The following is a 16,030-nucleotide window of genomic DNA, read 5'->3' on the forward strand; positions in this document are numbered from 1 at the left end:
ATAAACCTGTGTGTTACATTAATTCTACCACATTTTAGTTATATATCAGGTTAAATATGAACTTGAATAGTCCTTGTTCACATCTGCAACACTTTTCAACACTGTTTATAATAACAATACAGAATAATAGAAATTTTTGTATGGAAAAATAAGAGTACATTGTGATATTTTACTTTGTGGAAAATCTTGGAACACTTAAAAGCAATAAACATGAAATTTATAAATAAATATCAAAGATACATTGACAAATACAACGCTAAGTTGTAAAATCATGTAGTATTTAACTCTTAACACTTTGAAATCCTAAAGACCACAATATTTTTATAGTGGTTTCATACGCATACTAAATATATCAACATATTGTTGAGAAATACAAAATATTCACATGTCCTTTGTGTAGGGCAAATGGAAAAAGCATTGAAGAGTTTTATAAAAAGGAATTCAATATTAATTGCCTTTATTTATAAAAATGAAGAAAATAAAACTAATTTCTGGATAGTGCATAGCATTTCATTATATATTTCTCTGTGTACTTTGTGGCTTAATTTTCTTAAAATTAAAATATGATAAGAAAAAAATCATTCCATATGAAGTACAGGTAATAATTGATGAAAAAAACTCCATGTTAGAAGTTGTAGCAATGATTTAGGTGAAGACTCGAACTTACAAAGTTGTTTGGGATTTGTAACTGGGCGGGTAAAGCAGTATTTTTAGAAACATTGATTTCAAGAGTTGAGTAGTCTTAAATATTCCAAATATTTGATAGTTCTCTCTCTCATTGCAAAACAAAACAAAATGCAAGTATACACAAAATCCCTTCAAGACACTAAGAAATTTACTATTTCCATAATCCTATGCCAGAATAAAGCTCTACCTTTAAACACAATCCTTTATACATAATTTTTAATGTATATAGGACAAAGTACATATTTTAAAAAATTATAGCTCACTGTTTTGTTTTTTATATCATAATTTATTCCTTTCAGAGAATTTTTTCTCAATATTGAATGAATATATGAATTCAATTAATGAATTTGTGATTGAATTGTACTCTTTTTTTTTTTTCCTTTTTCTTTTTTCTTTTTTTTGCTTTTTAGAGCCACACTCACGGCATATGGAGGTTCCCAAGCTAGGGATTTAATTGGAGCTGTAGCCACTGGCCTACACCACAGCAACGCCAGATCCGAGCTGCGTCTGTGGATCTTTAATCCACTGAGCAAGGCCGGGGATTGAACCCACAACCTCATGGTTCCTAGTCGGATTTGTTTCCACTGTACCATGACGGAAACTCCAGAATTGTACTCTTTTTGTATTTTTTGATATAAATGGCAGCATGCTTCTTTGTTGAAAGAAAATTAGAAGAGCAGAAAAACTAGGAGAGAAGAGAAATGCAGATAATTTGTTCTGTGCTCATGGATTCAGAATTTGTGAACTAGTCCAAGTCATTTTGAATTATCATTTTAAAAGAAAATTGTGTCATATGGGAGTTCCCGTCGTGGCGCAGTGGTTAACGAATCTGACTAGGAACCATGAGGTTGCGGGTTCCGTCCCTGCCCTTGCTCAGTGGGTTAATGATCCGGCGTTGCCGTGAGCTGTGGTGTAGGTTGCTGACACGGCTCGTATCTCGCGTTGCTGTGGCTGTGGTGTAGGCCGGTGGCTACAGCTCTGATTCAACCCTTAGCCTGGGAACCTCCATATGCCATGGGAGCGGCCTAAGAAATAGCAAAAAGACCAAAAAAAAAAAAAAAAAAATTGTGTCATATGCAGTATGACATGCAATAAAGCTTAAGATATTTCTAAAGAACTTTGGAGTTCCTGTTGTGGCTCAGTGGTTAATGAATCCAACTAGGAACCATGAGGTTGCAGGTTTGATCCCTGGCCTTGCTCAGTGGGTTAAGAATCCGGTGTTGTCATGAGCTGTGGTGTAGGTTGCAGATGCGGCTCGGATTCCGCATTGCTGTGGCTCTGGCGTAGGCTGGAGGCTACAGCTCCGACTGTACCCCTAGCCTGAGAACGTTCATATGCAGGAAGAGTGGCCCAAGAAAATGGCAAAAAGACAAAGAAAAAATGAACTTTGGCTTAGACCTTGGTTTGATTTCAGAGCCTTTTACTCGGGTAGTTACCTCAACCTCACTAAGCCTTAGTTAATGCTCTTTAAATATAGGCTACTGTGTATCTGAAGTTTTTGTTAGATGATGCATATATAATGCATGCCATATAGTACTTGACCTGTTGTTCAATAATAATTATTAATATAAATAATTCATTTATCCATAAATTATTATTTTGCATATTTTGATAGATCCTCTTATAAGAGTTTTTTGGGGAACAAATAGTGTTTCTTTTGGAAAATAATAATTAAGCTGTTTAGCTTCCTTCCTACAGTTAGAATGGATGAGTTGAGATTTTTTTGAAAAATTGTAGTAATTGTTTTGTCCTTTAAAATAATGTTCTCTTTCATCAAACTTTAAGTAACTGTGTTCTTTGAATGAAAATTACCCTACTCATGATACAGGGAAGCATTTTACATGGTTTAGCTCTCTTTATTCATTGTCAGCAGAAACTTGGTTGGTTAATACATGCTTGCCCTTTTGTTCTTCTCATCGCTTAGACCACTTGCTATAACTTACTTATCTGTGTACAACCTAAATTTATTCAAATACAATTTACTAGCTATTCTGTCAATAAGTATGCCTTTCTGTATGGCTTTCAGTTTCTAATTATATAAGATTGATTTAGTTACCCAGTGTGTGTATGCTTTTAGCATCAAAACTAGAATTGAGCTTATTGAAACACATCCTCAAGGAACGTATATCACTTGAGTGTTTGTTCTCCTGAACATTTTCCCCCCTTAGTTTGCGTATTAACAGAGTTTGTACAATTGAATTATTATTTCTGCTTGAAATTGTTTTTTCTTTTTTATGGCCACACCTTCGGCATATGAAATTTCCTGGGTTACAGGTGGAATTGGAGCTGCAGCTGCTGGCCTGCATCACAGCTATAGCAATGTGGAATCCAAGCTGGATCCTTAGCCCACCGAGTGAGGCCAAGTATCGAACCTGCTTTCTGTGGATACTAGTCAGGTTCTTAACTCACTGAGCCACAACAGGAACCCCTGCTTTAAATTTTTAAACATACGGATTTGTTTAATTAAAAGGGAATTCCATTAATTGATTTGAGAAGCTCTCACAGCTAAGTGGTAGTCATATAAATTGATCTTCTTTACCAAAAGCAGTGGTTGCTAATGTATACAGAATGATGGATTAATTCTGGTTTATTAAAAGTAATTTCTCAGAGTTCCCGCTGTTGCACAGTGGGCTAAGGATCTGGTGTTGCCACACTTGTGGCTTGTATTCAATCCCTGCCTGGGAACTTCCATATGATGCAGGTGTTGCCAAATATATGTATATGTGTAAATATATATATAAACATATATATAAAATGATTTCCCTACAGAAATTAAGGTAACATTATAAAAGTCACACTGGGCAAGATAATCTCATTCCTTGTTGCTACTTTATCTTGATTGGTTCTTTGGTAATACTATATTGATACTGTGTAGAATATTTTAAATTCAGAAGTAATACCTCTTCAAATATTTTACCTTTCTTTTACTCATTTCTCCAGTAACTTTTCAATATTTGCATACAGTATATTGTATACATCTGACCAGTGTCACCTGTCATTTAAAAAAAACAAAAGAACAAAAACAAAAACCCAATAACAAAACAGCTTTACTGCTTACTCAAGAGCATTTTCCAGAGTTGCCTGGTGGCCTAGTGGTTAAGGATTTGGCTTTGTCACTGCTGGGCTCGGGATTAATCCCTGACCCAGGAGCTTTTTGCATGCCATGGCTTTGGCAAACAAACAACAACAACAAAATCTCAGCATTTTTCCGTCAGGGTGTCAGATAGAAACTAATATGACTTTAATTTCATATCTCTTTCTAGGGGCAAACATTTCTAGAAGTCCATTTCTTTCCTTCCTGCAGAGTCAAGAGATACTGTGGGTCTTGATTCTATCAATTATATAACTATGACATGGGCAAATGATTTAAGCTCGATGAGCTCCTGTTCTTTAACCTATAAAATGGTAAAAGAATTATTTTTCTCAGCACAATACCTTTCTCATTATAAGTTCAATAAATGGTTAACTGCTGTTAATATTAGCTAGAAAAAGTATTGATATTACCATTTACAAACAGACTATTTACCTAGCTAATTCTGGAATCCCCTTCTATAATAACTGTTTCATGTGATCATCCATCCTTTCCTTGAATACTTCTGATTATGTAAGTATAGCTTCCCAAAAGAGTTCTTTTCACCTTCTGAGAGTACTCATTATTAGAAAGTCTTTCTTATACTGAGCAGAAATCTGTCTCCCTCCCTGTAGTTTTCTTTTTTTTTTTTTTTTCTTTTTTTTTTCTTTTTTAATGGCTATACTCACAGCATATGGAAGTTCCCTGGCGGGGAGTTGAATCCAAGCCACAGCTGCAACCTTTGTACAGCTGTGGCAATGTCAGGTCCTTTAATCCACTGCATCAGGCTGGGGATCAGATCCCCACCTCTGCAGTAACCAGAGCTGTTGGCAGTCCGAACAGAGCTTAACCCTCTGTGCCACAGTGAGAACTCCAATTTTCATTTCTTTATCTTGATTCTCTCCTTTGGGAGTCATGTATAATTTATCTTATCTTGATTTACATGTGATGGCCTGTTTGCTATCTTGGTCCCCTGAGTTACTTATTTTTTCTTGTTTGTGGTTCTCATTGTGTAGTATTGACTCCTCACCCCCTTCCTCCAATCTTTTAGACATCCCTCTAGCCAGTGCAGTACTCCTCCTTTTAATGGCCACTGGACTACTTTAAGATTTAATAAGTATTTCACGAAGTATTGCAGTGGTCTCTTTAATCTGTCAAGTTAGGCTCAGTTATGTTACAGTAACAAAAGACCTAAAAGATCTTTTGAGATCTAAAAGACAGTTCAGGTTTATTGCTTCTCATGCTTCTTCCCTCCAGGCAGCAATTATGCTTTTGGGGCACCCCCCGTAAGAGACTCCTGGAAAAGAGCAAAGACCAATTGCAAAATATGTGATAGTGCATTGAAGCCTCTGTTTAGTAGTGGTATATGCCATTTCTGCTCATATGTCTCAACCAGAACATTTACCACCAAGCTTAAAGTCAAATGAGAAAGTATAATCCATCAGTGAGAGGTAGCAGAGTCTCATGGCCAAGCTTGATATCAATGGGACGGGGAGGGATAGCACATATATGGGGAAAGGATGTAGTCTACCATACATCTTAGCTGAAATCTTTTCTAATAATCTGTCCTCCAAAACATAGATATGTTTCTAAAACAATTATCAGTATATTTATGCAGGTTTTTAAAACCTTTGAGTCATATTGGCTTCTTTTAGTATTTTCTTTACCTGTGATTTTTGAGTCAGAATTTCAATATCTGATAGAGTGTAGGCCTTGTAAGTTGTATAGTTTTTAGATCATACAATCATGCTTATTATTTCCTCTCTTCTGAGAAAGTAGTGTGCTTCCTATCTTCTTAATGATCAATTATTCCTTTTTGGCAAGATGCCCAGAATGATAAAATAACCATTAATTTGGCTTTTCACTTTTATAGAATCTCTGCTAATTTGACTTGACTTTCCCCCCACCCCCTTTGCACACTCTCTCTTGCTCTGTTTTTTTAAAATAATGTACTATTTCATGTTGTTGTTCATCACTTGTTTATAACTTTGTAGGATTTTTGTATGCATTTATAATGAATGTCTCAAAGGTTATACTTTGTGTTTTAAATTCAGGTTGTCTCACATTCCTCCTTAATAGAAAAGTACTTTAGCTGTGGATAGATCTTGAAAAACAAAAACCAGCAATCTTTTTATAGAAATTTCTTCATTTGGCATTTTAATATTGCAGATTTAATGGCTGTTACTTTTATGTTGTTATAATTTATATAGTTTTCATAATATTACCATATTTTTCTCATAGACCTATCTAAATGAAGTAAAATATTGGGTTGAAAAGCTTTAAAAAATCCAGGAAATATGTGCAGTTCCTATCACCCAGGGTTTTATTGTTACCTCAGTGATTTGTACCACATATGGGACTTTGAAAATCTTGCTTTTGTAGTTTTGAAGGAACACTTAAGAATTTTTGGCATAATGCTGAAATTTTTTTGGGGGGGGGATTTCTAAAATTCATATCAGGAGTTTGTCATGGTGTAGCAGAAACAAATCCGACTAGGAACCACAAGGTTGCAGGTTCGATCCCTGGCCTCGCTCAGTGGGTTAAGGATCCGGCATTGCCGTGAGCTGTGGTGCAGGTCACAGATGCGACTTGGATCTGGCATTGCTGTGGCTCTGGCATAGGCCAGAGGCAACAGCTCCGATTAAACCCCTAGCCTGGGAACCTCCATATGCCTTTGTGCGGCCCTCAAAAGACGAAAAAAGAAAAAAAGAAAAAAAAATAAAATTCAAATCATTGCTTTGCTAACAGTGGAAGATTACATGAGTCTCTTGAAACTGTTATGCTCTGTCCTGTCCATGCTTACTTAAGGAGACTTTAATCTATGGGTATTTGACATTTGTAAAACATAATGGCTCTTCAGAGTAGTCCACTGGTGCTACTTGTCTAATGGATTGTCAGCATATTCACCCCATGGTAGTATATAACACAGCTGTAAAATTGCTTTTGGCCCATAGCTTCTTAGTTAGCCAAGAGTTGATCCTTAGAGTGAAGGTACTCATTTGGAAAAAGTACAGTTAAAATATAACATGGAGAAAATTTGAATTCTAATCATGGTAACAGAAACATTATGTTTGTAAATTAGTAGCTTTTAATGCCCTATGGTATTGTGATCCAATAAAGGTGATTTTCAGAGGGTACATGAGTAATGTCCTTGGATGTGGTGGTTCAAGGTTTTCAAAATAATAAATATATTTAGTAGAACATGGTGGTAGTGTACTCTTAGTTGGAGAAATGGTGATGTAAAATTGCAACATTGAGGGTTATTGAGTAAATAATGTTATAAGAAGAGCAGGAAATGAGTAATTGATAAATTCCCATTTTATTGAATTGCTACAGTGTGCAGGTCTTTAAAGGAAGTAGGGAAATGAGCCTTTAGACCTAAGGGGAATATGCATTAAAAGGAACAGATTCTGCAAACATTATAGACACAAGTAAATGAAAGCATATATATAATTATAAATGTCTAGAGAGAAACATGTTCACCTTAAGATTAATCACTTTATTTAATATTTCTAGGATTGGGAAAGGATTAAGAGTTTAAATTTTAAAACTTAAATTTATTATTATTGTCTATTTAGTTAGATCAATTGAAAAAGGTTTCTTCAGCCTTAAATGATATGGGTTTCTTTTATTTGGTTGGGAATTGGGAGTACTGCATTTTCTTGGGGGGACACATTTTTGTGTACATTTTGATGTAGATTGGATTTGGTGAGGTAAAGACTTGGATGCTGGTGGGGATGTTCTGGTATGAAGTTACATAAAATTTAGTCTGTCTGAACAGCTCTGTAAGTTGATGCTAACACTAAGGTGTGGTTTAGTTGAGAAGGTATTAGAGGAATACTGTCCTTGGACTTTTTTTTTTTTTTTTGGTCTTTTAGGGCTATGCCTGAAGCATATGGAGGTTCCCAGGCTAGGAGTTGAATTGGAGCTGCAGCTGTCAGCCTACACCACAGCCACATCAATACCAGATGCGAATCTCATCTGCCACCTATGCCACAGCCCAGGGCAACACTAGATTCTTAACCCACTGAGCGAGGCCAGGGATCAAACCTGCATCTTCATTACCATTGAGCCACAATGGGAACTCCTGGCCTTTTTAATCTATAAAATCTGCCATACCTACATAATTTGAAGGGCACAGAAGGAGCCAGAGCCAGCGGTGGCTCCCTTCTTAACCTTCCAACTATCCCATCAGGGAAATGGTTGCTGATTTTTATTCTCTGCTTGCTGCTATGGCTCTTATAGTCTTACATTAAATCTGCCCATAATTTGGGGATTAGAGATCGTGGCTTGCCAGCTTGAAAATCCAGTCGTTCTTGTAGTTAATTATTTACTAGTATTGACACAGAAACATGTGTATACACAACCTGATTTCTTTATTTTTCAGCAGCTATTTCTTTTATTCTTCAAACAGTGACTTTGGGGGAGGTAGAAGGGGGTTCGGAACTATTTCTGAGGAGAAATGCTTTCTTAGAACTATTGCATAAAGAACATTTTATAAATCTGAAATCACATTGTGATATTTCAATATAATATTGTACTACTTTACAGAATGTCAAATCTTAATGGTAAGGTGATTTTGAAAACCTCAGTAATAATGACTGTTGTTACTGAGTGGACACCTGGGGTTAACTGCTATATATTCTTAGCATCATTTGTGATGTTGATTTGAAGAAATTTTTGCAGATGAGGTATGTTTTCTGGCTTTATGTATTTGTCAAGTTAAATACAAACTTTGTCCCTCAAAAATAATAAAATTTAATAGAGTAAAAGGGAAAATTATATTTGCAATATTCTATAGTTTTTAATACCTTAGTGACATTATTTCTCTTTAAAAGATTTGCTTAGGAGTTCCCATGGTGGCTCAGTGGTTAACAAACCTGACTGGCAACCATGAGGATGTGGGTTCAATCCCTGGCCTCTATCAGTGAGCTAAGGATCACCAGATGCTGTGAGCTGTGGTGTAGGTCGCAGACATGGCTCGAATCTGGCATTGCGGTGACTGTGGTGTAGTCCAGTGGCTGCAGCTCCAATTCAACCCGTAGCCTGAGAACCTCCATATGCCGCAGGTGCAGCCCTAAAATGACCAAAAAAAAAAAAAAAAAAGATTAATTCTGTTCAAGTATAGTGAAAATATGGATAGTAGTGCTAGTCTCCTTAACAATTTTTAGCACCTTTGTGATTTCCTGCATGTTGAGTATCTGCTATGATTTTAGTCTAGAGTGAATGGTGATCAACCATAAAGAAGCAAAATATGTAATTTTTGGAATCTCAGACTTTGAGTGTCTCACTAGCAGGGACACATACTAGTGTGAGGAATATTCAGCAGTGTGAGGTTGCCCATGTTTAGTGGTTACAAAGAAAAAGAGTAACAGTATTACACTGTGGATAGTAAAACACTGGTGTATAGCCTTCATTCCTCAGATTATTTATCGAGCATCTACTAATTTCGAGCAGAACATAAAGTATATTACATAATAGGCACTTAATGTTTGTTGAACATTGCTAATAAATAAGATAGATAACTGTGTCTGCCCCCAAATCGCTCATAGTTTCTTGGGAGAAAAGAGCCATAGAAATGAATCATTACAACTCAGTGGTGAAAGTGATGATTAGAGATGTTAGAGTGCTATGCAGGCTGATCTGAGAAGGTAAAGATGAATAGAATTGAACTAGAGGAGGAAGGGATAGAGTGGGATATGGGAGGGGTTCTAGGCAAAGCAGGGTTAGTAGCAATTAATGGTAGTATTTAGTACAGAAGTTCTCTAGGATCTGCTTTAAAGAGTTCACCAACCCTATGGAATTGTATGCAGTATTTTGCTTTTCCATGCCTTTCTTAGGAGGAGTCTATAATAACTTTCATTAGATTAAAAAAAAAAAAAAAGAATCTAGACCCCAAAATGCTTGAGAAGCAAGGGCTTATTAGTACTCATTTTATTGTCTGCTATTGAGCAACGTAGTCCCAGGTATCACTCAGGTGGTAGAACGACCTTTCTTAGCAAAGACACACTCTGTCTTCTTTCATTTCCTCCCATAACTTAAAGTACAAAACACCAGATGGAAATACTTTCTGTACTGTTTAGTATGGGAGGGTTGATGTATATCTGTGTGTGTGTGGAAAGAGAGAGTAGGAATTTTGAGGGCCAGATGTAGTTGAGTCTTAAGAAATTGAGGAGTGTAAAAATGATAGTGGTTAGTGGCCGAGTTCTTTTTTACCTGTTTCTTCAGGAAAAAGAAACCTTGCCCTCATACTTACCCAGCTCTACATTCTGTAATTCTCTATTGAGTTGGGGGTCAGGTCAGAGAAAAAGAACATATTCAGCATATTCACTAATTTAGTCCCAGCCTTTTCTGAGGTACTTAGCGACTTGCTAATTTTCTCCCATATCACTGGTGACGGCATGACTTGTGATGGCTCCCCTGTTCAGGGATAAGTCAGTTGCAAATTCAGAACCATTAAAATGACACTTCATCCAGTGCAATTGTGTGTTCTCATGTTTTCAGTGTGAAGGAAATCACTGATCATATAGAAACTGATTAGTGGTTGAAAAATCATGTGAGTCATATATGATTCTCATTTGGAACCAGATGGTTCTAGTTTAGTTTAGTTTTGCTTTTGCCCACCTGTGGCATGAGGAAGTTCCTGGGCCACAAATTAAACCCATGCCACAGCAGTGACCTGAGCAGTTGCAGTGACAACACCAGATCCTTAACCTGGTATGCCGCAGGAGAACTCCATGAAACCAGATGGTTTTAGATAGAAGAATGCAATAGTTTCCATGGCTGTTTGGTGTATTAGTGATAAACCTTTTGTTGAAATTGCCTGACAAGGAAATATGATCTTTAGTGGGCACTCCAGGGGCTATTTTAACACAGAAAGTTAGACTCAGTATGTTCATTAACCTTTTGCTTTTTGCCTAATTTTGTCCTTGAGTGGTCTTAGCTGTATGCTGCTGCTCTTCTATCCCAATCTCTCATTTGTCCTGGAATGAAAACAGTAAATAGATTTTGTGGCTTTTACTTCATAGAAGGGCAAAGGTTTTGAAACAAACTTTATACATTGTCCTCTTTAACCAGAGATATTTTTCTTCTTTTTATCTTTTTTCTTTCATATTATACTGTCTAAAGCCTTGGATTTTTTTTTTTCCTATCCATAAGCGGTAATCATGTTTTCTCTGTTACTAAATAAGTGATTCTTTTGAATTTTGACCTTCAAGACTTATATGAAAGAATGAAATGTTATTTAAAAGTGGTATTTATTGAGGATGTGTCAGTAAAAGACTAGTATTTAGCTTGATGTGGTTCTATACATGCCTTGTTGCTTTCACTCTAAGCATTATTGATTTATTTTTGATACACTTTCAATTTAATAACAGCTTTGGAAAATAAAGAAATATTAAATACACATGACCTGTCAATTACAAAATACTTTTGGACATTAAAAATGAGAGTTCCCAATGTGGTGCAACAGGATCAGTGATGTCTCTGCAACACCAGGACACAAATTCAATCCCTGGCCCAGCACAATGGGTTAAAGGATCTGGCCTGGCTGCAGCTGCAACTCAGATCTAATCCCTGGCCCAGAACTTCATATGCTGTGGGATGGACCTCTCCCCCAGCCCACCCCCCGACAGGCAAAAAAAAAAAAAAAAAGGAATTTTCGGAGTTCCTGTTGTGGTGCAACAGGAACGAAACTGACTAGTATCCATGAGGACATAGGTTCAATCCCTGGCCTCAATCAGTGGGTTAAGGATCTGGCATTGCAGTGAGCCGTGGTGTAGGTCTTGGATGTGGCTCAGATCCCATGTTGCTGTGGCTGTGGCATTGGCCAGCAGCTTTCATTCAGCCCCTAGCATGGGAACTTCCATATGCCGAGGGTGTGGCCCAAAAAGACCCCCCCCCCAAAAAAAAAAAAAAAGGAGAGAGAATTTTCAATCACAATGCAATTCTATAAAGATCAGATTGCCAAAATGTTATTCTTCTATATTATGAGTACTCTATGCCAAAATTGAAAAATTCAACATGATGAATTCTTAGTTTTTTTTTTTTTTTGTCTTTTTCTAGGGCTGTACCCATGTCATATGGAGGTTCCCAGGCTAGGGGTCCAGTCGGAGCTGTAGCCACCTGCCTACACCAGAGCCACAGCAACGACAGATCCAAGCCACGTCTGCAACCTACACTACAGCTCACAGCAATGCTGGATCCTTAACCCACTGAGTGAGGCCAGGGATTGAACCTGTGTCCTCATGGCTGCTAGTCAGATTCTTTTCTGTTGAGCAACAATGGGAACTCCTGTATTTTTACCCAGCAGTTAAAATTTTTTTTTTTTTTTGGTCTTTTTTTGCTATTTCTTTGGGCCGCTCCCGCGGCATATGGAGGTTCCCAGGCTAGGGGTTGAGTCGGAGCTGTAGCCACCGGCCTACGCCAGAGCCACAGCAATGCGGGATCCGAGCCGAGTCTGCAACCTACACCACAGCTCACGGCAACACCAGATCGTTAACCCACTGAGCAAGGGCAGGGACCGAACCCTCAACCTCATGGTTCCTAGTCGGATTCATTAACCACTGCGCCACGACGGGAACTCCAGCAGTTAAAATTTTTTAATGGACATCAAAAAAAAAAAAATGAGTAAAGCATTGAGCAAATAAGATAGCATCAGAGCCAGTACACAGCAATGGTTAAATGTCTTGGCCCAGAGTTCCCGTTGTGGCTCAGTGGTTAACAAATCGGACTAGGAACCATGAAGTTGCAGGTTCAATCCCTGGCCTTGCTGAGTGGGCTAAGGATTTGGAGTTGCCTCGAGCTGTGGTGTAGGTGGCAGTCGCGGCTTGGAGCCCCGCATTGCTGTGGCTCAGGCGTAGCCCAGTGGCTATGGCTCCGATTCTCGACCCTAGCCTGGGAACCTCCATATGCTGCAGGAGTGGCCCAAGAAATGACAAAAAAGACAAAAAAAAAAAAGTCTTGGCCCTGAGATCAGATCTGTATCTGGGCTTAATCAGTCTGCTGCTGATTAGCTGAGTTAGTTACTTTGTCTAGGTGATATTCTCACTGTGCCCAGCTTTTTCGTGTATGAAAATTGACATTGTACATCTATCCTCATATAATTATTACAATAATTAAGTGATATAATAGGCCTGGTAATCAAATGTGGTGGTGGTACAAGTGATTCTAGTGGTGGTTATTGGTAGCATTAATGGAAGAAGGAACCTGACTATAAACAGTGGTTTTCTAGTGGAAATAATCTATATATACGTGTAGTCTAGCTAGAAAATACAGAAGTTCCTGTTGTGGCTCAGTGGAAATGAATCTGACTAGTATCCATGAGGATCCTCAGTTCAGTGGGTTAAGGATCCGGCGTTGCCATGAGCTGTGGTGTAGGGAACAGATGTGGCTTGGATTTCATGTTGTTGTGGCTGTGGTATAGGCTGGCAGCTACAGCTCCGATTGGACCCCAAGCCTGGGAACCTCCATGTGCCACGACCCTAGAAAGATAGACAGACAGAAAAAAAGAAAGAAAATGCAGTTAAGCCACTTAACTAGGGAACAGACTGATGATTTGATTTTTCATTTTTGCTTCTTGAGCACTTTTACCGTATTGGGTATTCCATGCTTTCTATCCTAGCTTTCATGGAGTTCCATAGTCTTTCACCTTAAAAAGCAAGTTTAATTCATATTCTTAGGAAAACAGATTGGGTTACTTTGAAAATGAATTTTTTCATTGTGAACAAGGAAGATTGTTAGAGAAATTCATGTTCAAAATAAAACCAGTGGAGTTCCTGTCGTGGTGTAGCAGAAACAATCTGACTAGGAACCATGAGGTTGCAGGTTTGAGCCCTGGCCTTGCTCAGTGGGTTAAGGATCTGTCGTTGCCATGAGCTGAGATGTAAGTCTCAGATGCAGCTTGGATCCTGTGTTGCTGTGACTGTGGCGTAGGCTGGCAGCTGTAGCTCTCATCCAGCCCCTAGCCTGGAAACCTCCCTCCATATGGCTCCGGTGTGGCCCTAAAAAGAAAACAAACAAACAAAATAAAACAGTGACATTTTTGATGCCCCACTGCTCCAACTGGGCTCTGTTCATAGGGAATTACATTGTGGCCAGCAGAAACTATTGCCGTGTACTAACCCATCTAATCTGTTGAAGCCATCTAATCTGTTGAAGGCTTGAATTGTTTCCATCCTCCTTGATGGAGTGGAAATTACAGAGGTAAAAGCCACACGTAGAGTTGCCTGAATATTCGGTAAAGAATTGCTCTGTGGCTCTTTCGTTGGTAGGTAGAACCTTGTATAGAAGAATTATATCCACCTTTCTGACAGGTTTTCTTACAAAATATGTATCATTTCATTGACTAGTGTTAGAGATTACTGTATTTCATCAATTTCACAATGCATATTTTCTCCCACATTTTTATATTTTTAAAATCAGGGATACTCCTTGCAAATGATGGCATCTCACAATTGACCTGATGGCGGTAATGATATAGCTGTCGTCTGCCTGTACCCAAGTGAACTTGGTCATAGCTATCTGTATTGTTGTCACTTCAATTGAATTGTGTGCATTTTTGGTGTTATATGAGTTGAGTTCAGTTGCCATTAACATGTCTTCAGAGAGAATATCCTGTGGCTTGACATTGAAAAAACACCACAGCCACAGCAATGCCAGATCCTAGCTGTGTTTGCGACCTACACCACAGCTCACGGCAACTCCAGATCCTTAACCCACTGAGCGAGGCCAGGGTTCAAACCTGAGTGGTCATGGGTACTAGTCAGATTCGTTTCCGCTGAGCCACGATGGGAACTCCAGCTTTTAACGTGTGCAAGAAAAATACATGATACAAACCTATTCCCAGAGTAAGAAAGTTCTTTTCAGTAGGTATAGTATAATCATTTTAAGCCATAGGAAAATCTTTTGACAGTTTAATTTGTTATGTTTCTATTTTCAATGGTGGATCTTATCTGTGATTATTGACTCAGTGATTTGCTGATTTGTTATTGAAACCATATTCTTGATGTAATTATTATAGGTGCCTAATGGATAAGAACTTTGTTAGGATTGGGAAATGGTTTGTCCGACCCTATGAAAAAGATGAGAAGCCAGTCAACAAAAGGTGAGTCTTTAGAACACTTCTGGTTTTTTTGTTGGTTTCTTTTGCTTGACCACAGCTATCTTTGGGGAAGAGGTGGGTGGAGGAAGCAGCTTATTTATTCATTTTCCAATAATGTTAGTAGTTTACATGTATGAAATAGATTCCAAGATCACATTTTATTAAATACTTTATTAAATTTTTGTGGAATACTAAATTTTTTACTAAGAGAATGATTATCAGTAACCCATGTCTAAGTCCCTTCTAATGACACTGTTTGGGATTGAATCACTCTACTCTGTTATTTTCATTATTCTTTTTTATCTTTATTCCTTAAAGTGTTAATGTGACATAACTTTAAATAGTCAAGCGAATAGATGGTGACAGTTTTTATAGAACTGTTTGATGACCCTTAAGAGTTGGTCAGCACGTCCATGCAGTTGTCAAACCAGAACCGGAAGTTACTTCTCTAAACAGTCTTAAACTTTTATCCATCATTTAATTTATGAATGGCTTTGAAGGCAGTCTTTGATACTAAGAAAACATGAAGTTTTAGATTAATTAAGCTAGAATCAAAAAACAAAATCCTCAAAATTTAATATTTATCTCACCTGCCTTTGAACACAGTATAGACTAAATTGAAAGTTGGTGACTGTTTCATTTCTTTAGAGTAAGAACACAATCTTAATTCTACTTTACTATCTGTGAACTTGCCCTAAGCTAAGGTCCTGGCTGTAGACAAGAGATGTTGAAGCCTTACGTGGTAGGTAACTTAAACATCTTTTATCTTTTGGATAGGTGGCCAGAATTTCAGTGGCTACAGCTGCCTCTTGTTCCTACAGGATATTTAATACCAGCCTTCTTTCTAACCTGTATGTCCTAAAGCTTTGATGAAGTGGTTGTAGAATTCATTAACTAAACCTAATTGGTTTTTTTTTTTTTTTTCCAAATGAGATAAATTAGTTACTGGCTCTTTGGGGGGCAAGTCACCATGAATGTCCTTGAAATATTTCCCACTTTAAAAATATTCTTTCGGATTTATTAAAAATTGTATTTAAGTAGACAGTAGGTATTGTGTATCAAGGTTTGCCTGAAAACAATAATAATGCTTTTTTTTTGGCCATTTTCTTGGGCCGCTCTCGCAACATATGGAGGTTCCCAGGCTAGGGGTCCAATCAGAGCTTTAGCCGCCG

The 16,030-nt window shown here is 37.8% G+C and overlaps 1 protein-coding gene across 9 annotated transcripts in view; it reads left to right on the forward strand.

The window, feature by feature from the left end:
* The window catches only part of MED13L (mediator complex subunit 13 like), a 322,734-nt gene that overhangs the window by 166,468 nt on the left and 140,236 nt on the right, over positions 1–16,030 (forward strand). For all 9 annotated transcript variants that reach the window (XM_021073127.1, XM_021073122.1, XM_021073120.1 and 6 more), the window contains exon 4: positions 14,778–14,861. In XM_021073127.1, coding sequence (XP_020928786.1) covers positions 14,785–14,861 — 77 coding nt within the window. In that variant the 5' untranslated portion in view covers positions 14,778–14,784. The remainder of the gene's footprint in view (positions 1–14,777; positions 14,862–16,030) is intronic.

This window comes from Sus scrofa, chromosome 14, assembly GCF_000003025.6.
Source record: "Sus scrofa isolate TJ Tabasco breed Duroc chromosome 14, Sscrofa11.1, whole genome shotgun sequence".
Taxonomy (NCBI): Eukaryota; Metazoa; Chordata; class Mammalia; order Artiodactyla; family Suidae; genus Sus; species Sus scrofa.